Source organism: Mobula birostris, chromosome 9, assembly GCF_030028105.1.
Source record: "Mobula birostris isolate sMobBir1 chromosome 9, sMobBir1.hap1, whole genome shotgun sequence".
Taxonomy (NCBI): domain Eukaryota; kingdom Metazoa; phylum Chordata; class Chondrichthyes; order Myliobatiformes; family Myliobatidae; genus Mobula; species Mobula birostris.
Window position 1 is genome coordinate 134,887,327 of NC_092378.1, and position 22,927 is coordinate 134,910,253.

Consider the following 22,927-nt stretch of genomic DNA (forward strand, 5'->3'; position numbering starts at 1 on the left):
AGCGTCGGGGCCGGCAGGCTCTGGAGTCCGTAGATGTAGCATCTTGCGATCTTTGCCTAACATGACAAAGTCAAAAAAACGGCGATTGCAGGCGTGAATCCGACGGAGGATGAAATAACGGGTAGGACCATTACAGACGGCGAAGAAAGTGTCCCGAAGGTGTGGAAGGGTCTGGGATAGGGACACCAAGTACCTCCTCATGGCGGAGAGGGTCGCCTTCAGAGCTTGACGGGAGAAGCGGCGAGAGGCAGAGTCAATAAAATGTGAGTACCTGGGATCCTCAGAAGGTCCAAACTGAGAGGCTGGGAAACGAATCCTAAGGCCAACTTGGTAACGGAGGCACGTTCCAAGAAAGGATATATGGCTGTGATAGCGAGTCTGAGTCAAAGTGTGGTCGAAAAGTTGAAGAGCCGAAGAAATTACAGATGGGGAGCAGTGAGAGATGGTTTCACTGAACTCCCGTCGAAGAGAGGATCTAAACTTCTTCGGTGTAGGCATCACCGGAAGAGGCTTCGCAGTAGTGAATTTAAACGCAAACAACAGGAATTCTGCAGATGCTGGAAATTCAAGCAACACACATCAAAGTTGCTGGTGAACGCAGCAGGCCAAGCAGCATCTGTAGGAAGAGGTGCAGTCGACGTTTCAGGCCGAGACCCTTCGTCAGGACTAAATGAAGGAAGAGTGAGTAAGGGATTTGAAAGTTGGAGGGGGAGGGGGAGATCCAAAATGATAGGAGAAGACAGGAGGGGGAGGGATAGAGCCAAGAGCTGGACAGGCGATAGGCAAAAGGGGATAGGAGAGGATCATGGGACAGGAGGTCCGGGAAGAAAGACGGGGGGGGGTACCCAGAGGATGGGCAAGAGGTATATTCAGAGGGACAGAGGGAGAAAAAGGAGAGTGAGAGAAAGAATGTGTGCATAAAAATGAGTAACAGATGGGGTACGAGGGGGAGGTGGGGCCTTAGTGGAAGTTAGAGAAGTCGATTACACGGGATCCCACCACTAAGCACATCTTTCCCTCCCCCCCCCCCCTGCATTCCGCAGGGATCGCTCCCTACGCAACTCCCTTGTCCATTCGTCCCCCCCATCCCTCCCCACTGATCTCCCTCCTAGCACTTAGCCGTGTAAGCGGAACAAGTGCTACACATGCCCTTACACTTCCTCCCTTACCACCATTCAGGGCCCCAAACAGTCCTTCCAGGTGAGGCTACACTTCACCTGTGAGTCGACTGGGGTGATGTACTGCGTCTGGTGCTCTCGATGTGGCCTTTTATATATTGGCGAGACCCGACGCAGACTGGGAGACCGCTTTGCTGAACATCTACGCTCTGTCTGCCAGAGAAAGCAGGATCTCCCAGTGGCCACACATTTTAATTCCACATCCCATTCCCATTCTGACATGTCTATCCACGGCCTCCTCTACTGTAAAGATGATGCCACACTCAGGTTGGAGGAACAACACCTTATATTCCGTCTGGGTAGCCTCCAACCTGATGGCATGAACATCGACTTCTCTAACTTCCGCTAAGGCCCCACCTCCCCCTCATACCCCATCTGTTACTCATTTTTATGCACACATTTCTTCTCTCGCTCTCCTTTTTCTCCCTCTGTCCCTCTGAATATACCTCTTGCCCATCCTCTGGGTCCCCCCCCCCCTTGTCTTTCTTCCCGGACCTCCTGTCCCATGATCCTCTCGTATCCCCTTTTGCCTATCACCTGTCCAGCTCTTGGCTCTATCCCTCCCCCTCCTGTCTTCTATCATTTTGGATCTCCCCCTTCCCCTCCAACTTTCAAATCCCTTACTCACGTTTCCTTCAGTTAGTCCGGAGGAAGGGTCTTGGCCTGAAACGTCGACTGCACCTCTTCCTACAGATGCTGCTTGGCCTGCTGCGTTCACCAGCAACTTTGATGTGTGTTGCTACTATTACAAACTTAATGTTTCTTGAAACAGTGTGCAATTTCTCTACAAATTTGCTCCTTGAAGTCTTGTAGACAGTTGGGTGGTCTGTAATATAATCCATTAACATTGTCATCCCCTCCTTAAGCCTCAGTTCTACCCATATTGCCTCAGTAGATGAGCTCTCCAGTCTGTCCTGTCTGAGCACTGTCATGACATTTTTCCTGCCGTCTCTACCATTTCCTCATCTAAAACGACAGAGCTCTGGATCATTGAGCTGCCAGGCCTACGCTTCCTGGAACCAAGTCTCACTAATGGCTAACATGTCATAATTCTATGTTACCAATTCCATGTTTCTGCTTACATTTGACCTCTCAAGGTACATTTGCTTGGATTAAACGCGATCTATCGGTTCTCTGCCCTTATTTGCAATTGATCTATATCCTGCAGTATCTTTTGACAATCTTCTTCACCTGTCCACAGCTTCCCAATTTTCATGCAAACCTACTAATTAGTTCAGTTTCATTTTTATCTAGTTTATTTATTTGTTTATTTATTATATATCACAAACACCAGAGTCCCCAATACTGAATCCTGCAGAGCATCACTGGTGACAAAATTTCAGTCGTAAACACTCTTTTTTCTATGTCTAACCCAATATTGAATCCAACCTAACAAGTCTCTATGGATCCCATTTGTGTTATTCTTCGAGATCAGCCTATTATTATTTTTAAACAACTCCCACTGGTTGTATATGGATTTGCCTTAAAAAAAAAATAGCTGTTCCCTGTCTATATTCCCTAGCTCTTACCTAGTGGAGTTGTAATTAGCCTCCCCCCCCCCCTCCAAATTTACCACTTTCCTCCAAGGTCCAGTCTTATTCTTTTCCATGACTGTCTGAAAAGTTAGATTTGTAATCACAGTAAGAGCACAAAATGCTCTTCCATTGAGATTCTATTCACCGGGTTTGCCTCATTTCCCAGTACGAGGTCTGCTCCAGTCTGACCCTTCACTGGTTGGATTATTGTCATTCTGTTTCAAGACACCTTCCTGGATCCACTTAACAAATCCTGCCTCATCTAAGGCTCTAACACTAATCAAGTTTCAGTTAATACAGAGAACATTGAAGTCACAATTTACTTGGATTGTCTCACCGGAGGGTCCCTCAAAGACGTCTGCTGAAAATGCAGCTGTGACATACACCCTAGTCACCCAGCTCTTTTAAATCCTCCTTTATCCCGTTGGAAACTCCTAAACCCTGGAACGCTGAGCTGCCACTCCTGCCCTTTTCTTAACCAAGCCTCTGTAATGGCCACAGCATTGTAGTTCTAACCAACAAACCTGTCTCTTGAGTTCATCTGCCTTTCCCATAACACACCTTACGTTGAAATAAGTACACTTTAATCTCTTGGTCTAAAAGAATTGAAATCTGTTGCATAGTAGCAGGTGATATAGACAGCTTGGTGGAATGGACAGTTAGCTGGCATTTGAAATTTAATAGTGAGAAATGCAAAGTATTGCATTTTATTAGGAAATACAAATAATATAAACTGTAGATACAGTTCCAAAAGGAATATAAGAACAAAATAATCTAGGGTCATTGATGTTGGCAAGGCAGTTTAAGAAAATGGTTTCAAGAAATGATATATTGAGTTTTATAAATGGGGATTTAGTGTAAAGAACAAGAAAATCATAATAAAACACTGGTTTGGCTGCTCAGGGACATTGTATCCACTTCTAATACTTTTTAAGAAATATGTACTGTCTAGAATCGATGCAAAATAAATTTTTAAATCGTTTTTAAAAAAAAACACCTCAGGGATGAGGGACCAGATACTTGTGTGGATTGACTAGTGAAATAGGATTTATTCTCTTAGTCAAAAGTAATACGGCTCAGAAATCGGAATTGCAGCCACCTCCAGAGCATTCCGACCCATTAGGCCAATCCCATTTTCTGCTGATCTGACTTAGCTTTCACATTTTGTGAGAGGATGCCCTACCAAACTAGACAGTAATGAGGATGCTCTCGATGATGGCCATGTAGAATTGCACCGTTATGATCTGGGGAAGGTGTAACTTTACCAACTGCTGCAAGAAGTACATCCTCTGTTCTGAAGGTTCTCCCGGATGAGGTCCTGGCAAATAATGATCCCCAGGAACCTGAATGTCGAAACGGTGCTAACTGTAGTGTTGTTGGTGAGTGTGTGGAGAGGAGACTCATTTGTCCGGAAGTTGATACGCATCATGGTTTTGAGGGCAGTGGGCTCCAAGTTATTGTTATTGCACGAGGACACTATCTTGTTTACGTCTTGGTAGTACTTGGTTTGTGGCCTCTGTTGACTAGTCAGTGGTGTCATCCACGGACTTTATGGATCACTGGAGACACGGTCATTGGTATAGAGAGAAAATAGGAAAGGGGAGAGAAGACACACCCGGGGTGCACCAGTGCTAAGTGAACGGGGTGTGAAGATGTGCTTGCCTAGTTTCTCACACTGCCTTCTGTCATAGAGGAAGTTTGTCATCCTCCTGCAGATGGGAGCTGGTACGTTTGGAGAGTTTCTCTTGCAGAAGCTCAAGGGTGATGGTATTGAAGGCTGAACTGAAATCAGCAAAGGAAATCCTGACGTGTACTTGGGGAATTGAGGTGCTGCAGAGTGAAGTCAAGACCAGATGTTAATGGCTTCATCTACAGATCTATAGGCAAACTGCGGCAGATCTTGAAAATTTTGAGTTATGGATTTGAGAAATGGCTTGATTAGCCTCTCAAAATCTTTATGACTGATATGAGTACAGCTGGTATTGGTCCATGGCATAATAAAGGTTGAGAACCCGAGTTAAGTGATTTTTGATTTTTTTCAGAGACTGGAACAATAACAGATTTCATGAAATGTGCTGGAACAGTGCATAGTCTGAGAGACTGATTGAAAATGTCTGAAAAGACTAGACAGCTGGTTAGCATAGTGTTTAAGTAAGAGGCAGGGGAGACGGTCGGGGCCAGTAGCCTTCTTGGTAGTTTGCTTCTTGAACAGCTTCTTCAACCACCTCTTCCTTTACAGCAAAGGGTGTGAGGCATTGGTGATGGTCTGGTTGAATAGGTACTCATGGGGATCTTTGAAGTGTGATCTGTGAGTCAAATCTGCAGTAGAATTGGCTTAACTGGTTTGGAAAGAGGGAGTCATCGGTTCAGGGGTGCCTTCTTTTTGTAGTTGGTAATGGACTGAAGTGATGCTAAAAAGTTTCTGACCGCTTTAGAATTTTCTCTATTTCTGCATAACTATGACCTAAAATATGATTAGATCTTCATGTAAGTCCTAAAACTAGATAGAAAACCCAATTAAATAAATAACACAAAAAATTATATTTGTTCATTTATTTATTGAGAATTTACATGTATTTGTTGGAAAAAAAAGTATGTGAACCTTTGCTTTCAGTAACTGGTGTGTCTTCCTTGTATAGTAATACCTTCAACCAAACGTTTCCGATAACTCAAACAACAGGAATTCTGCAGATGCTGGAAATTCAAGCAACACACATCAAAGTTGCTGGTGAACGCAGCAGGCCAGGCAGCATCTCTAGGAAGAGGTACAGTTGACGTTTCAGGCCGAGACCCTTCGTCAGGACTGACAGGTCTCGGCCTAAAACGTCGACTGTACCTCTCCCTAGAGATGCTGCCTGGCCTGCTGCGTTCACCAGCAACTTTGATGTGTGTTGTTTCCGGTAACTGTTGATCGGTTCTGCACATCAGCTTGGAGGAATTTTAGACCATTGCTCCATACAAAACTCTTTCAGTTCATCACTATTTCTGGGATGCCTTGCATGAACAGCACTCTTCTGGTCATGCCACCACATCTCAATTGGGTTAAGATCTGGACTCTGACTTGGCCATTTCAAAACACAAATTTTTTTCTTGTTGAACTATTCTGTTGTTGATTTGCTCTTGAGTTTCAGATCATTGTCTTGTTGCACCACCCAACTTCCATTAATCTTCAGGTGACAGAACGCTACCTTGACATTCTCCTGTAAAATGTCCTGTTACAATTTTGGATTCATTGCTCCTGCAATATTTGCAAGCTGTCCAAGACTTGACGCAGCAAAGCAGCCCCAAACCATGATGCCTCTTCCACCATGCTTTACAGTTGGGATGAGGTTTTGGTGTTGGTGTCTAGTGCCCTTTTTCCACCAAATGTAGTGTGCATTTCTGCCCAAATGCTAAACTTTTGTCTCATTTGTCCACAGAATTTTGTCCCAGAAGCATTCTGGAACATCCATGTGCTCTTTGCAAACAAAACGTGCAGCAAAGATTTTTTTGGGAGAGCATTAGTTTCCTCCGTGGTGTCCTTCCATGAACACCATTCTTGTTCAGTGCTTTTCTTCTAGTGGACACATGAACAGAGACCTTAGAAAGTTCTGGAGATACCTTCAGGTCTTTTTGCTGTTACCCTTGGGTTCTTTTTCACCTCCTTCAGCATTGCACGTTGTGCTCTTAGTGTGATCTTTGCAGGACACCCACTCCTAGGGAGAGTAGCAATAGTACTGAATTTCTTCCTTTGGAGACAATCTCTCTTATTGTGGACTGATGAACACTCAGGTCTTTAGAAATAATTTCATAGCCTCTTCCAGCTTCATGCATCTTTAAAATTCTTCTAAGGTCCTCTGAAAGTTGTTTTGATCGGGGCATGGTGCGCCTAAACAGATCATTTTTGAGAAGAGCAGGCTCTGTCAGTAGATGACTTTGTGTGTCTCTTTTAAAGGCTGGGCAACTCTGCAACCCACTGCTCCAATTTCATCTCATTGATTGGAACACCTGACTCCAAATAGCTCTTGTAGAAAGCATTACCCCAGAGCTTTACATACTTTTTTGAACCTAGTTGTGATTGTTTAAATGGTGTGCTCAGTATTGACGAGAAGAAGTACAATTGTTTGTATGTTATTAGTTTAGATTGTGTTTGTCTATTATTGTGACTGATGACGACCAGACCACATTTTTTGAGTAATCATTGCAGAAAACCAGGTAATTGCAAAGGTTTCACAAACTTTTTCTTGCAGCTGTAGTTAGTGATGGACTGAAGGACTTTCTAGGCTCAGACTGGTTTTCCCGTTTGACTGAGTATTGGTATTTGGCAGCTCTGATTGCCTTTGCTCTAAGAAGCTTTAGGTATTTCTTTTGTGTTTAGAATTAAAGTCAGATTAAAGCCATACTGTGTAATATTTATCTTTCTGTATAAATTATAAAGTTAATTGAGTGATTACAGTTGAACATGAAACAAAACTATGAAACAGTATGTTACCCAATTCTTGATAATTAAAACTATATAAGGGTATAATTTATCCCATGTCACCAGGATTAAGGAGCAGAAGCAATTGAATTAAAGTGATTGGTAAAAGAGCCATAGCTATTGTGGGTAAAGTGGGTCTGGGGAGCATTGCTGGTATTAGGTGTGATGAAAGAAGATTCCATTTTAGCATTGAAAATGGAGCTAGATAAATATCTGAAATGAAATAATTTGCAGGAGAGGGTAAAGGAGTGCAGAAGCTGGATTGGTATTGTATAGAGCTGGAATGATGTACATTCATGGGCCAAATAGCTTTCTTTGGTGCGGTAGCAATTCTGTAAGTCAGTATCAATGACTTTCAGAATACTACAGTCATCAATACAGTAAAAAGATTTGTATTATGCAGAACAGTGGCTTAAAGTTCTTGACAAATCTTTTGCTTAAGTAAATATTTGTTGCATATTTGTTTTCATAAATACTACATGTTCATAGCATAACAGTTCATTTTTTGAAATCACTGTCTCTTTAAAAGCGATAACTAATAATTTCATAATTCGAGTGGATAGAATAACAATCCATTTAATGAGTGTTTTATATGGAGCTTCTCCATTGCCACTCATTAGGTTATACTTGAAGATCTTCTAGTGCCTTTAGTTTCTCTCATTTGCACACGGTATCACAGTACAATGATACATAATTCAAGTTCAAAGTAAATTTATTATCAAAGTGCATGTATCTTTCTCTTTCTGTTTCTCTTTCTTTCTGTTTCCTCCTGATCACATGAGAATGCAGCAATCTCTCAGGGGCCAACCAAAAGGTGCAATTTTTTTACGATCCAAAGTCAATTTTACATGAAGAACTTTGGGTACTGTAGGACTATTCCAGTGAGCTGTTGGTTGATCAGAGTAGCTGGTTGAGATGTTGGAGGAGCTGATTTGGGCTCAGAGGCACTGGCCTGGCTACAGACCATGTTGCTGCCCGCTACTCGGAAGCATCGAAGTTGGTGCGTGAAGGCAGTGTGCAGTATACCTGTGGGAGATTATCTTGGACATTACACTTGCAATTGCAAGACCACAAGACTCTCTTGCACTGTAAGTTGCTGCAGGCCTGTTATCCTCGTCTGATGGCACAACAGGTTGTAATGGGCTAGGCCTCGGAACATTGGGCTTGCCTGCTACTGCAGACCAAGTGAGAAGATGCAGAAGCGCTACAGCATGGTGTCTGTGGTCGGCTGGGGTCTAGCTCTCCAGTCGGTGCTGCCCTCTCGTGTTCAAGCAGTGGAATGGCAGGCTGGATTGCACGCGTCTGCACTGCCGGGAGACTGTGCTATTGATTGCTGGGCATTGTCACTTGGGGTCTTGGACTATACAGTTGGAAGAAAAAGTTTGCGAGCCCTTTGCAATTACCTGGTTTTCTGCATTAATTACTTAAAATGTGGTCAGATCTTCATCTGAGTCACGATAATAAGTGAACTCAATCTTCCTAAACTAATAACACACAAACAATTGTACTTTTCATGTCTTTATAACACACATTGTTTAATCATTCACAGTCCAGGTTGGAAATAGTATGTAAACCCTTATACTTAGAACCTCCTTTAGCAGCAATAATCTCCACAAATGTTTCCTGTAACTGATGATCAGACTTGCATAAAGGTGAGGAGGAGTTTTAGATCATTCCTCAATAAAACAAACTGTTTCAGTTCATTAACGTTTCTGGGATACCTTGTATGAATAGCCCTCGTCAGGTCATGCCACAGCATCTCAGTTGGGTTAAGGTCTGGATTCTGATTTGGCCATTTCAAAACACAAATTTTCTTCTTTTTAAGCATTCTGTTGTTGATATACTCTTGTGTTTCGGATCATTGTCTTGTTGCGTTATCCAACTTCTATTAAGCTTCAGGTGGCAGACCACTACCCTGTCATTCTCCTGCAAAGTGTCTTGATACAATTTTGAATTCATTGTTCCCTCAACAATTGCAAGCTGTCCAGGCCTTGAGGCAGCGAAGGAACCCCAAACCATGATGCCTCTTCCACCATGCTTCACAGTTGCGATGAGGTTTTGGTGATGGTGTGCAGTGCCCTTTTTCCTCCAAACGTTTCTGCCCGAAAGTTCAGCTTTTGTCTCAGTTCTCTCCATAACATTATCCCAGAAGCGTTGTGGAACGTCCAGGTGATTTTTGCAAACTTGAGACGTGTAGCATTTTTTTTTGGAGAGCAGTAGTTTCCTCCGTGGTGTCCTTCCATGAACACCATTCTTGTTCAGTGTTCTTCTTCTAGTGGACTCATTAACAGAGACTTCGGCAAGTTCTGTAGATTTCCACGGATCTTGTGCTGTTACCCTTGGGTTCTCTTTCACCTCCTTCAGCATTGAATGTTGTGCTCTCGATGTGATCTCTACAGGAAGCCCATTCCTAGGGAGAGTAGGAACAGTAATGAATTTCCTACATCTGGAAACAATTTCTCTTACTGTGGACTGATGAACACTCAGATCTTTAGAAATGCATTTGTACTCTTTCCCAGCTTCCTGCATCTCTACAATTCTTCTTCTTCTAAGGTCCTCTAAAAGTTGTTTTGATCGAGGCATGGTGCACATAAACAGATCATTATTGAGAAGAGCAGGCTCTGTCAGTAAACTGACTTTGTGCATCTTTTTTAAAGGGCAGGGCACCTCTACAACCCACACGTCCAATCTCATCTCATTGATTGGAATACCAGACTCCAAATAGCTTTTGTAGAAGGCATTAGCCCAGAGGTTCACATACTTTCTTTTGAACCTAGACTGTGATTGTTTAAATGTACTCAGTATTGACGAGAAGTACAAATTGTTTGTGTGTTATTAGTTTAGGCAGATTGTGTTTGTCTATTATTGTGACTGATGACGATCAGACTACATGTTATGAGTAATTAATGCAGAAAACCAGGTTATAGTTTTTTTTGAGTGAATATCCTTCTTTGCTTTCTATGTAGAATTATGTTAGTTGCTATTTTGAATGTATGCTTGCTCCTTTGTATGTTTTGTACCTTAACCCCAGAGGAACACTGTCTTGTTCAGCTGTATCTCTATATGGTTGAATGATAATTAAATTGATTTGATTTAAAAATATGAAAACTTTTTGACATTGGTAGGTCAGGAAGGAACTGAATTTTTGAGAGTGTCCCTGTTACAGGTGGAAATCAACAAACAATAATTTACTCAGCGTCAAAATATTTACAGTGGATGGTAGGACAGGATGGAAATTGTTTCAGTTAGAATGCTTTCTAGGTTACTAATCTACCTGATATACAGGATGGAAGTTGGTTCAGTTAGACTGCTTTCCATGTTGCTAACCTACCCAGTTACAGACCATTGACTGCCTTATCAACATTTGCAGAACCTGTCGATCTCATTGGGTACGTTACTTTTGAGTATTACGTACACTGTCAAAAGCAATTATATCAATTATCAACACTGAGATACATTTTTTAATCTTTATAACTTGAACTAGACACCATTACCAAACAAGTATTGACCTGCGTACAGTAACTTGGCCGCAAGATTTTCTGCATTAGTTTTTTTTGGAGGCAGTAAGTGTGCCTCTAAGTATATTACTGGGATTTTTGTTTGACAAGGATCTGAATGTCAACAGAATCAAAAGAGATTTGGTTAATAGACTGATCAATTGTGTTCACGTTGGAACCATTTGTGAACTGACTGGTCAATTCCTGACCCTTGTGTTCCTACACATAGAAATTAAACAAGTATGCAGAGGATATTGACGATAATCCTGTGCCTGAAGCCCTTTCAGATTATTTAGTTTACAGATAATTTTTTTTTCCATTTTGGTATGAGAACTGTCATTTACTTTTCTCCTCGGTTCCTGTTCCTAATCCGTACTATCTAAGCAGAGGCTGCTCTGATAATGTGCCTCCCTGAGATCTGCCCTAAAATGAATCATGAAATATCAAAGTTCAAAGTAAACTTATTAGCAAGGTACACGTGTGTCACCATCCATGACCCTGGAGATTCGTTTTCTTGCAGACAGTCACAGTAAATACGAAGACAAACAATAGAATCAATGAAAAACTTAACACAACAAAGACAGACAAACAACAAACTATGCAATACAAAAACAGAAAGAAAACCCAAAATATTAATAAATAAATAAAGCTGGCCGTGGCATCAGCACTGGACTCTGAAGTGAATGGTCCCGAATTCGAATCCAACAGGCTCCTTGCATATTTTCCATCTGTACTCGGTTGAGCCTTGAGCTAGCAACTCGGCCTCATTTTAAAGAAAACAGCCAAATGCTATGGAAATGGCAAAATGCTGCCTGATGTGCCACAAGGTGTGAAAAGGAACAGCGAATAAATAAATAAATGAATGAGCAATAAATATCAAGACCATGAGTTGTAGAGTCCATTAAAGTGACTCCATTGGTTGTAGAAGCAGTTCAGTGCTGGAATGAGTGAAGTTCAGTGATTAAGTATCCTCCATCAGCATCACCACTTTACGTAGTTGTGGAAGGAAGTTATTTGCTACTATTTAAAAAGTAGAAGTACTTTGGGAAGGTTCAAAAGTTCATTTTATTGTCAAAACATGCATGTAGAATACAACTCTGATGTTTGTCTTCTCCAGGTAGCCATGAAATACAGAAAGACCATGGGAGTTGATGAAGGAAAAGACATCAACTCCCCCAGCATTGGCACGAAAAGGAAAAGAAACAAAACTCGTAGATCCTAAAATCCCCTCCTCCCCCCCGCAGAAAGAAAACAGCGACAATATCATCAAATCCCCACCCCTCCCCCGCAGAAAAAAACAGCAACAATAATAATCCCCCCCCCCCACTCGCAGAAGAGAACAGCAACAGCGGCATCGAAACCCCCAACCACCCCCTCACACACAAAAACTTAACAGATCACCCACCTGCCAATCGGCCACTAGAAAGAAAACACCAAAAAACTGAAGGAAACCAATACACAGTCCAAAAATCACATAAATCTCAGGCTATCGGGGATGTCATTTTGTCGGCATTCGAGGAGAGCAGCCGGATGAACTCAATCCTTCCATAAAGAGCGATTGCCGACCAGGATCGGACAGCGCCAATCCAGTTGCTGACCTTCGTCGCCCCAGAAGGTGTCCCAGAAACAAAACTTTTATTGCTTTATGTGTGAGTCATGATTCAGTTGAAAAACACCTTGCTCCTGAGTCAGAAGTCTCATTGATGCAGTTTCCACTCAGAATGTCTAAGGACAAAAATCCAAATTGGGATTCCAGGAGTATTGGCAGTCCTTCCCTACAGCTGAGCTGCCAATTCCACGTCAGTTCATTCTCTTCTGGCTCATTTGAAAGACTCAATTGCACTTGTTGGCCTGGCCAATATATCTCCCTTAATGACTGTCTAAAAAAGAGAATTACATGGTCATTATTATGTTGCTCTTTGTGGGAGTTGGTAGTGTATGCATTTAGATGCTGTTTCTAATATAATGTCAATGTCAAATTCATTATGTTGGCTTTAGGATGACATGAATAAAATTCATAACTTTATTAAATTTCATAGACATGGGTGATTTAAATTAGTTTTTTATTATTTTTGTTTAGGGGAGATATTCCAGTCGTAATTCTTCCATGTTAATGAGTGTAGTTATGAAACTATGAAATACAGACTGGTGATTCATGTGTTGGTTGTGTCATGCAAGTGAATATAGCCTGTTTGTTACATCTAACATCAGCTGCGCTTACTTGGTTTACTCTCTGATGTCAGAAGTTTGTGTCCTTTGATGAAAAGCCATATGTCCCTTTATGAAAGATAGCTTGCTTCTGCAACATGATTCAGTATAACCACCTGCTGCTGCCATGAATTTAAAATCCATGAAGATCTCAGCGGAATGGATCTCTTTTTTTAGAGCAAAAGTATGCGGTCATCTCCCGGTTGTTGAAGGGCTCTGATCCTGTGAGCTATTTGCAATCTGAACAGTTTGCAAGTTGGAAATGTGGGTGTCAACCAAACTGCTAGGCAGCAAAAGATGCCTGTAGCCCTATAGTAGCCAGCAAATCCATGCTGGTTGTCCTCCAAATGCTCTTTCATGTGTATGGACTGTACATAAATAGGATATTCATGTTCTGGGGACAGTCTGTATTTTCAAGTGAAGTAATATTTTATCCATCATATGATAATATTCTACTTTTTAATGAAAGCTCTGCACTCAAATCTCCAAAAGTTCATCTAGAATTTTCTTTTAAAGGATAGTTAATGTTTTTGTGTGTGTGTGTGTGTGTACACACATATACACATAAACCATTTATTTTTTAACTCCGTGTTGGCCAATCTGGTGTCCAGTGTGGAAGGTGAGAGCCAAAGTAATCCCAGTGGTGATAGGAACACTTGGAGCTGTGACACCTGGACTGGGAGAGTGGCTCCAACAAATCCCAAGAACAAAATGTGAGATCTCGGTCCAGAAGAGCGCATTACTAGGAATAGCAAGGATACTGCACCAAACCCTCAAGTTCCCAAGTCTCTGATAGAGAACACAGGATTGGGGGAAAACATAACACATACACCACCCATAAGGGGTGTGGGGGGGAGAAAAGGAATGAATGAATAAATAAATATAGAGGCAAACTGGAAACATTCTGAAAGCATCAAAAACAAATTTAAAAACAAATCTGGTTCACTAAATTGATGAAAGTACAAGGCATGTCAGACTTGTGAGTGCTTCTAGTATTTTCTGCTATTCATAAATCACAGAACTTGCTGAAACGTGATGGGATCACCTTCTGTATTAAAGATATAAATAGAGACCATAACTGGTGGATTTTGTTGTAACATTGACTGTGATGAGTCATGAGTTACCTATCCTGAATGGCATTCAGTATCCCCTGTTCCCATAAAGTGGAGATTATTTCATCATAGAGATTTTTCGAAAACCAAGTGGTGAGCCAAAGTGTTCAGCTTTTGTGGTTGGTCTGATTTTCATGTTTGTCAGAGTCATAGAGTAATATAACAAAAAATGGGACCTTCTGCCGGAGATGTCCACGCCAGTCAAAATGTCCATCTGAGCTAATCCCATTTGCCCACATTTGGCACATAACTTAGCTGTCCAATTGTCTTTCAAATGTTGTTGTACCTTCCTCAACCACTTCCTCTTGCAACTCATTCATAAATGTACTGCTTTCTGCTTGTTAAAGTTGTCCCTCGGCTCTCTTCCAAATCTTTCTCCTCTCGCCTTAAACCTATGCCCTCTAGTTTTTGCAAACACGAGGAATTCTGCAGATGCTGGAAATTCAAGCAACACACATCAAAGTTGCTGGTGAACGCAGCAGGCCAGGCAGCATCTATAGGAAGAGGTACAGTCGATGTTTCGGGCCGAGACCAGTCCTGACAAAGGGTCTCGGTCCGAAACGTCGACTGTACTTCTTCCTATAGATGCTGCCTGGCCTGCTGCGTTCACCAGCAACTTTGTGTGTCCCTCTAGTTTTTATATCACTTGCCATGGAGAAAGTTTACGCATTCACCCTATGCTTTTATGATATCATGCAGGTTATTATATTACATTTGAGTCTCCTATGCTCCAAGAAACAACATTCTGGCCTGGACACCCTGTAGCCCAATGGCTTCACCGTTCTCCATAAACAAAGGACAGCTCAAACCTTTAAAGATAGAGGAGGTAAAATCTGCTTTATGATTAACTCGATGTACAGACGTAGCAGTTCTGCCGCAGTCCTGCTCACATGATCTGGAATATCTAGTGGTCAGATATCATCCATTTTATCGGCTCGTTTTGTTTGTTGGAGCTTTCCGCTATCATCCTGGTAGCAGTGTACCTTCCACCTCAGGCCAACATCTGGCAGGCACTGGAGGAGCTGAACAACATAATCAGCAGGCACGAAACTGCGCAACCCGATACCTTTCCTATCATTGTAGTAAGACCATAAGATATAGGAGCAGAATTAGGCCATTTGGCCCATCGAGTCTGCTCTGCCATATCATCATGGCTGATCCAGTTTTTCTCCCAGCCCCAACCTCCTGCCTTCTCCCCTTATCCCTTCATGCCCTGACCAAACAAGAATCTGTCAACCTCTGTCTTAAATATACATAAAGACTTGGCCTCCACAGCTGCCTGTGGCAAAGATTTCCACAGATTCACCACCCTCTGGCTAAAGAAATTCCTCCTCCCCTCCATTCTAAAAGTATGCCCCTCTATTCTGAGGCAGTGTCCTGTGGTCTTAGACTCTCCCACCATAGGAAACATCCTCTCCTCATCCACTCTATCAAGGCCTTTCACCATTCGATAGGTTTCAATGAGGTCAATCCTCATTCTTCTGAATTCTAGTGAATATAGGCCCAGAACCATCAAACACTCTTGTATGACAAGCCATTCAATCCTGGAATCATTTTCGTGAACTTCCTTTGAACCTTCTCTAGTTTCAGCACATTCCTTCTAAGATATGGGGCCAAACATGCTCACAATACAACAAATGAGGCCACACTTATAAAGTTTCGACATTATATCCTTGCTTTTATATTCTCGTCCTGTTGAAACATTGCATTTGCTTTCCTCGCCACAGACTCAACCTGCAAATTACCCATTAGGGAATCCCACACAAGGACTCCCAAGTCCCTTTGCGTCTCAGTTTTTTGTATTTGCTCTCCATTTAGAAAATAGTCAACACATTAATTTTTTCTACAAAGTGAATGACCTTACACTTCTGGACAATGTATTCCATCTTCCATTTCTTTGTTCATTCTCCTAATCCGTCCAAGTCCTTCTGTAGCCTTTGTACTTCCTCAAAACTAGCAGCTCCTCCACCTATCTTCATATCGTCTGCAAACTTTGCCACAAAGCCATCAATTCCATCATCCAAATCCTTGACATATAACGTAAAAAGAATTGGGCCCAACACAGGCCCCTGTGGAATGCCACTAGTCACCAGCAGCCAGTTAGAAAAGGCTCCCATTAGTCCCACTGTTTGCCTTCTGCCAACCAGCCACAGCTTTATCCATGCTAGAATCTTTCCTGTAATACCATGGGCTCATGGTTTAAGCAGCCTTGTGTGGTACCTTGTCAAATTGCAGAAGATTTAAACTAGGCAAGTTTAAAGTTTCTGAACAAGAACCATCATGATCTCACCTGTGGAACCATAGGTGCCAACACACTCGACCACTGTTATTCCACCATCAGGAATGCTTGCCATGCCACCCTACACCCGCACTTAGAAAAGTCCAATCACCTGGCTTCTACTCCCAGCGTATAAGCAGAAACTATAGACCTCAGCGTCATTGGTGAGGACTAAGGAGGCATGGTCAAGGAAAGCAGAGAAGCTCTGCTTTGAATCGGCAGACTGGACATTATTCAGTGATATATCTTCCGAGTCTGATTGAATACACCACAGTTGTCACTGACTTCATCAAGACCTATGTGGATGAGTTCGCACCTTCGAGATCATGCTGGACATACCCAAGCCAAAAGCCATGGATGAACCAGGAGATTCATGTTCTGCTGAGGGCTATGACATTCAAGAACAGTGATCCAGAACTATACAAGAAGTCCAGGTACAACCTATAAAAAAACAAGAGAAGATCTGCAGATGCTGGAAATCCTGCTGAAGGGTCTCGGCCGGAAACATCAGCTGCACTCTTTTCCATAAGTGCAGCCTGGCCTGCTGAGTTCCTCAAGCATTTTGTGTACGACCTATGAAAGGTTATTTTAAGAATGAAAACCAATTGAGGTTAGAGTCTGAATTGGATGCACGTCAGCTCTAGTAGGCTTGTAGGACATTACTTCTTACAAAGCGAGTCATAACATTATGAACGGCTGTGATGCTCATTCTCAAATGAGTTCAATGCCTTTTATACATGCTTTGAAAGGGAGAATAAAACTACACCCGTGCGAATCCTTGCAGCATCTGGTGACCCTGTGATCTCTGTCTCAGAGCCTGATGTCAGAACATCTTTCAAGAGGGTGAACCTTTACAAGGCTTCAGGGCCTGATAATCTAGCTGGTAGGGTTCTGAAAACCTGTGCAACCATCTGGGGGGAGAGACATCTTCAACCTCTGCTGCAGTCAGAGGTTCCCATCTTCTTCAAAAGGGCGACAATCATTCTGGTGTCCAAGAAGAGCAGGGTTAAGCTGCCTCAACAACTGTAGCCCAGTAGCACTCATATCTACTGTGATGAAGTGCTTTGAGAGGTTGTTCATGGCTAGAATCAACTCCTGCCTATGCAAGAACATGGATATGCTGCAATTTGCCTATCGCCACAATAGGTCTACAACGGAAGTAGTCTTACTGGCTCTTCAAGTGGCCTTGGGTCACCTAGATAATAGTTATGCCTCTATCAGGCTGCTGTTTCTTGAATACACCTCGGCATTCAACATAATCATACCCTTAGCTGTAGTCAACAAGCTCTAAAACCTGGTCCTCTGTACTTTCTTCTGCAACTGGATCGTTGACTTCTTCACTGGATCAGAAGTAACATCTTGCTGACAATCAACACTGATGATACCTACTATTGTGTGGCAAAGCATAGTTCAAATGCCATCTATAAATTTTCAAATGACACAACTATTGTTGGCAGGATTTCAGATGGTGACGAGGAGGTGTACTGGAGTAAGATAGATCATCTGGTTGAGTGGTGTCTCAGCAACAATCTTGAACTTCACGTCAGTACAACCAAGGAGTTGATTGTGGACTTCAAGAAAGGGAAGTCAAGGAACACACAACAGTCCTCATCAGGAGAAGGGTGAGCTGCTTCAAGTTCTTGGATGTCAACATCTCTGAGAAGTTGCGGTATCCTAGGCCCAACATATTGATGTAATCACACAGAAGGCTTGACAGCAGCAGTACTTCATTTGGGGAGAATTGGTATGTTGCCAAAGACACTTGCAAATTCCTACAGATGTACCATGGAGAGCATTCTAACTGGCTGCCTCACCATGTGTGTGTGGCGGGGTGAGGGGGCTACTGCATAGGATCGAAATAAGCTGTAAACGTAAGTCAGCTCCATCAAGGGCACAAGCCTCCATAGTATCCAGGGCATCTTTAAAGAGTGATGCCTCAAAAAGGTGGCATCCATCATTAAGGACCCCCATCACTAGGACATGGCCTGTTCTCATTGCTACCATCAGGAAGGAGGTACAGGAGCTTGAAGGCACACACTCAGAAACAGCTTCTTGCCCTCTGAATGGACATTGAACCCATGAATACTACCTCAGTACTTTTAAAAATGTTTTATTTTTGCACTATTATTTAATAAATATACTTGCTGTAATTCTCATTTTTAACCTATTATTACTAATTCTGTTGTACTGCTGCCACAAAGTTAACAAATTTCAGGACATACACTTGTGATATTAAACCTGATTCTGTTTCTAATCCAGCCTCACTGGGCAATTTGGATTAGTAGTTCTTTCTTGGGTGCTGATTTCTCTGCAGTATTCCATCACCTATTTCGCCCCACAGATGAATTAAGGTAATAGCCAGAGAAATTACATCCCATTTATTATGCTTTGTTGCCACTAAATTTGGTGAACTTGATATTTTTAAAAAGGTTTTTGTGCTTTCAGGTTATCTCACATATTGCTTCTGGATTCACTGTATTATTTTAAAATACCTTTCTGTAGCAATTTTTTTTTCTGTTTCATACTGTTGATTTCTCTGATTTTCTGGATGGACTTTTTTCCCCCCATGATCATTAGCTACTCTTAACAGAGAATGAGCTGATAAACTTTTGAAAAGGTTTAGTGTATTGACCTAATTTTAAAATCCTTATGTTGAACCTGCCCCATTCATCCAGGGAAAATGTTATGCTATGTAGAGCTGGTGCACAGTTTTATTACCTGAATGTGTAGCTGTTGCAGATAAATTGTTAAATTTCATAAATAAAGGATATCAAGGCTGTGTGGGTAGGACCCCACTTGTGGAAGGAATCTTTGCAAAAATATTACCATAACAGAGTTTGCCAAGAAAGACTGGACAGGCCTAGACATGGTCAGAAGGATGGAGTGTAATGAAGTACGTTAAGAATTGCCTGGGAGTATGGTCCCATACAGTTTGCCATAATAGAAATTACTTTTGGTGTAAATTCTGTGTAAGTTTAGAATTTGACATGGAATATGCATTTTGAAATGGAATTTGGCATCCCAGATATAATAGTCTGGTCCTGAGGTTGATTGATTATTGGGCATCCCTATGAATTATATTGTAGTGCTTGAACAACAGCTAATGGGTTGATACAGTGTTTCTTTAAACCTAATTAAAGATGGAAATTCCATTTGTAGAAATGCAGGTCAATATCTAACAGTTTGATAGAACTTTTGTAGAGAGGAATAAACAATCTGAGACCTTTCATCAGTACTGAAAGTCAAGGGGGCAGAACCAGAATAAGAAGATTGGGGGAGGGAAAAGGGTACAAGCTGGTAGGTGATAGGTGAGACCAGGTGAGCAGAAAGGTGGGTGTGTGAATGAAGTAAGAAGCTGGGACATGATGTGTGGAAAAGATTAAGGGCTGAAGAAGCCATTTTAATGTCTATCTTAATAGGAGAGGACAGTGGGCTGTGGAATAAAGGATGGGGGGGGGGTTATCCAGAGGGATGCCATTATTCATTGCCACAAACCTGTTGGCAGATCGTGTTCCTGTGGATATGGGAAGTGTGAGAGGATCCAGGAGTGCCCCTATTAACTGTTTGAGGAGGGACAGAGAGAGAGTTATTTACCACCGATGTTGCTTTTGAAAAGAGAGAGAGAGAGACGAAGATTAACAGTTGGACTGTCACTTTAAGACATTGGAAGTAACTTTGGATTTCTACTGAGTTGGGTTTGGAGACAGCACCGAGCAGCTCGAAAGTTGCTATGGTGACCGACAGGACAATATTGATGTTACTTTCAAGGACTTGTTGCCTGCTTGCATTTCTTCAGAGAAAAGGAAGGAGGGATTATTTGAATGACAGTTGATGCTCAGTACTGTGAGATAATTAGGAGGTCAGATGATACAGACCTCAGACACATGATCTGGACACTGAATGAGCATTGTTGTGCCCGCAGAGAAAGTGGGTTTTGGAGGATTGATCAGGCAGATGGATCCAAATTGCGATTCCAGCGGTGAAGAAGAAGTTGACTGGTGGGGAGTTGTCTATGTATCCACCCTTGCCGGGGTGATAGCTCCACCACAGGAACACCGGTCCCCCTGGTTAAAGTCACAGTTGGTGACTTATGAAGGATTTCGGAGGACGACGAGAAGATCGCCGGCAACAGCTCACCTGAAAACTCATATCTTTCTCTCTCCCTCTCCCTCTCCCTCTCCCTCTCCCTCTCCCTCTCCCTCTCCCTCTCCCTCTCCCTCTCCCTCTCCCTCTCCCTCTCCCTCTCCCTCTCCCTCTCCCTCTCCCTCTCCCTCTCCCTCTCCTCCCCCCCCCCCCAACTACCTGAACGGAACTTTACTCATCATTATAAGACTGTATCTTTTTACCCCTAGACTTAAAGAAGCTTGGTTTTTATTATGTACTTATATATATAAAATCATTGTTAACCTGTGTGGTTTATCTTCATTTATATTACTGTATTGTGTAGTTACTAATAAATATTATTAGTTTATAGCAATACTGGACTCCAAAGTGGTTTCTATTTCTGCTGGTTTCTTTATCCCCGTCACGGGGTACGTGACATTAGATTGGGGGCTAGTCCAGGATATGAACAAATTGGTGGGGAGGCTGATTTGAATTGATGGGGGAAAATCCCTTTTGATTTGGTTGTGTGGAAAAACAACAGAAATGGATGTTAGGGACTTTCTGAAATCACCAGACCTGGTGACTTTTAAGTTAACTAAAAAGTATGAGTTGCGAGACATTGCTAAAGAATTGAAAGTTGAGGTAAAGAGAGGTATGACGAAAGTAGAAATTCAAAGAAAAATAGTTGAATATTATATAGATAAGGGAACGTTTGATGAGGAGGCATTAGAGTTGTTTGGGGAAGGTGAACCGACTGAGGATGAGTTTCAGCTTCTGTTGGAAATATTAAGAAGGGAGCATGAATTGAAATTAAAACAGCTCGAGAGAGAGGCCAGAGAGGCAGAGAAACAGAGAGAAGAGGCGGAAGACGGAGACAGCTCGAGAGGGAGAAATAGCAACTTGAAGATCATGTGGCAGAAAGGCAGAGACAGTTTAAAAGGGAGAGGTTGCAGCAAAGATGTTTAGTGTCGGACCCTGTTGATATTTACAGCTTGGAAGGGCTTGTTTTGTGTGATGAATTTAAAAGTTGTGTTCCTGATGAGGCAAGGACATACCCAGTTGCAAAGGATGCCCCTACCCTGCAGGGGTCTGTTGAGAAAGCAGACGAAGAAGTTTTCACCCACGAGGTTGAGTCAACTCCAGATGAGAGTTTGCCAGAGAGTAGCTGGGAGGATCAGGGTAACCTGGAATTTGAAACTGGGACAAGTGATGACAGCCCAGAAGAGGCAGTTGTTCCGATTGAATGTGTTCAGGTTGTTGAAGTACCTGTGAGTTCACAAGATTCTGAACCTTGTGTTGAGGCTCAGCTGAAGTCTGAGGTGCCTGAATTGGTTGGAATGGAAAGCAGTTTTTGTGTGTCAGATGGACTTGGTTCAGTGAGTAAGGGGTTAACTTTGGTACCAGTGGAATGTGAGGATTCTCAGTCATTTGTATTTGACCGTGTTTTACAAGTTGGTCATGAAGTGGAAATTGGTGAATTCAGTTTTGCTGGAAGTAATGGGGAAAGTGCTGTTCCTGGACTTTTGGATAAAGTGCTGGAAAAGGTTGGATTGGTTGCATGACCTTTGACCCTGCTGGCAGGACAGAGGCCTGCTGAGACAGGATGAGCTAGTTTGTTGAATTTTGTTTGGACATTTGAGCACCTGCAAGGTCATGCTGTTATTTAGTGTAATGTGATGGAAGCAAGTTGTAGTGAAGGTCGGAGAAAGTTGATAAAGAGATTGTCATTTGATGTTTTTCCCTGTATTGTTTAAAACCCTGTGATGGACGTGCTCAGTACTGTGAGATAATTAGGAGGTCAGATGATACAGACCTCAGACACATGATCTGGACACTGAATGAGCATTGTTGTGCCCGCAGAGAAAGTGGGTTTTGGAGGATTGATCAGGTGGATCGATCCAAGTTGCTATTCCAGCGGTGAAGAAGAGGTTGACTGGTGGGGAGTTGTCTATGTGTCCACCCTTGCTGGGGTGATAGCTCCACCACAGGAACACCGGTCCCCCTGCTTAAAGTCACAGTTGGTGACTTGTGAAGGATTTCGGAGGACGACGAGAAGATTGACGGCAACAGCTCACCTGAAGACTTTTCTTTCTCTTTCTTTCTCTCTCTCTCTCTCTCTCTCTCTCTCTCTCTCTCTCTCGCACTGTCTCTCATCACTACTCAACTACATACCACGAACTGAACTGAACTTTACTCAACATCGTAAGACTGTATCTTTTTATCCCAGACATATATTTCCACACTTACTGATTTACGTACTTTTATATATAATCATTGTTAACCTGTGTGATTTATCTTCATTTATATTACTGTATTGCGTAGTTGCTAATAAATATTATTAGCTTATAGCAATGCTGGACTCCAAAGTGGTTTCTATTTCTGCTGGTTTCTTTATCCCCGTCACGGGGTACATGACAGAAGGATCAAAAGTATTATGGCCTGATTACAAATGGACCCATCTGATTTGGCGTGTGTATTCAGATAGTACTTCATTGTTTGGCTGTCCATTTGTGATGCCAGGTATTTGGCCAGTGACTACATGTAGCAGCGTTGGGA

General features: G+C 42.3%; 2 protein-coding genes across 2 annotated transcripts in view; one reads left to right on the forward strand and one right to left on the reverse strand.

The window, feature by feature from the left end:
- Positions 1 to 22,927, forward strand: part of stub1 (STIP1 homology and U-Box containing protein 1) — a 51,406-nt gene that overhangs the window by 7,251 nt on the left and 21,228 nt on the right. The window lies entirely within an intron of this gene.
- Positions 12,477 to 22,927, reverse strand: part of jmjd8 (jumonji domain containing 8) — a 63,315-nt gene continuing 52,864 nt past the window's right edge. The window contains exon 9 of the mRNA XM_072268900.1: positions 12,477 to 12,549. Within this exon, the coding sequence (XP_072125001.1) occupies positions 12,490 to 12,549 (60 nt within the window). The 3' untranslated portion in view covers positions 12,477 to 12,489. The remainder of the gene's footprint in view (positions 12,550 to 22,927) is intronic.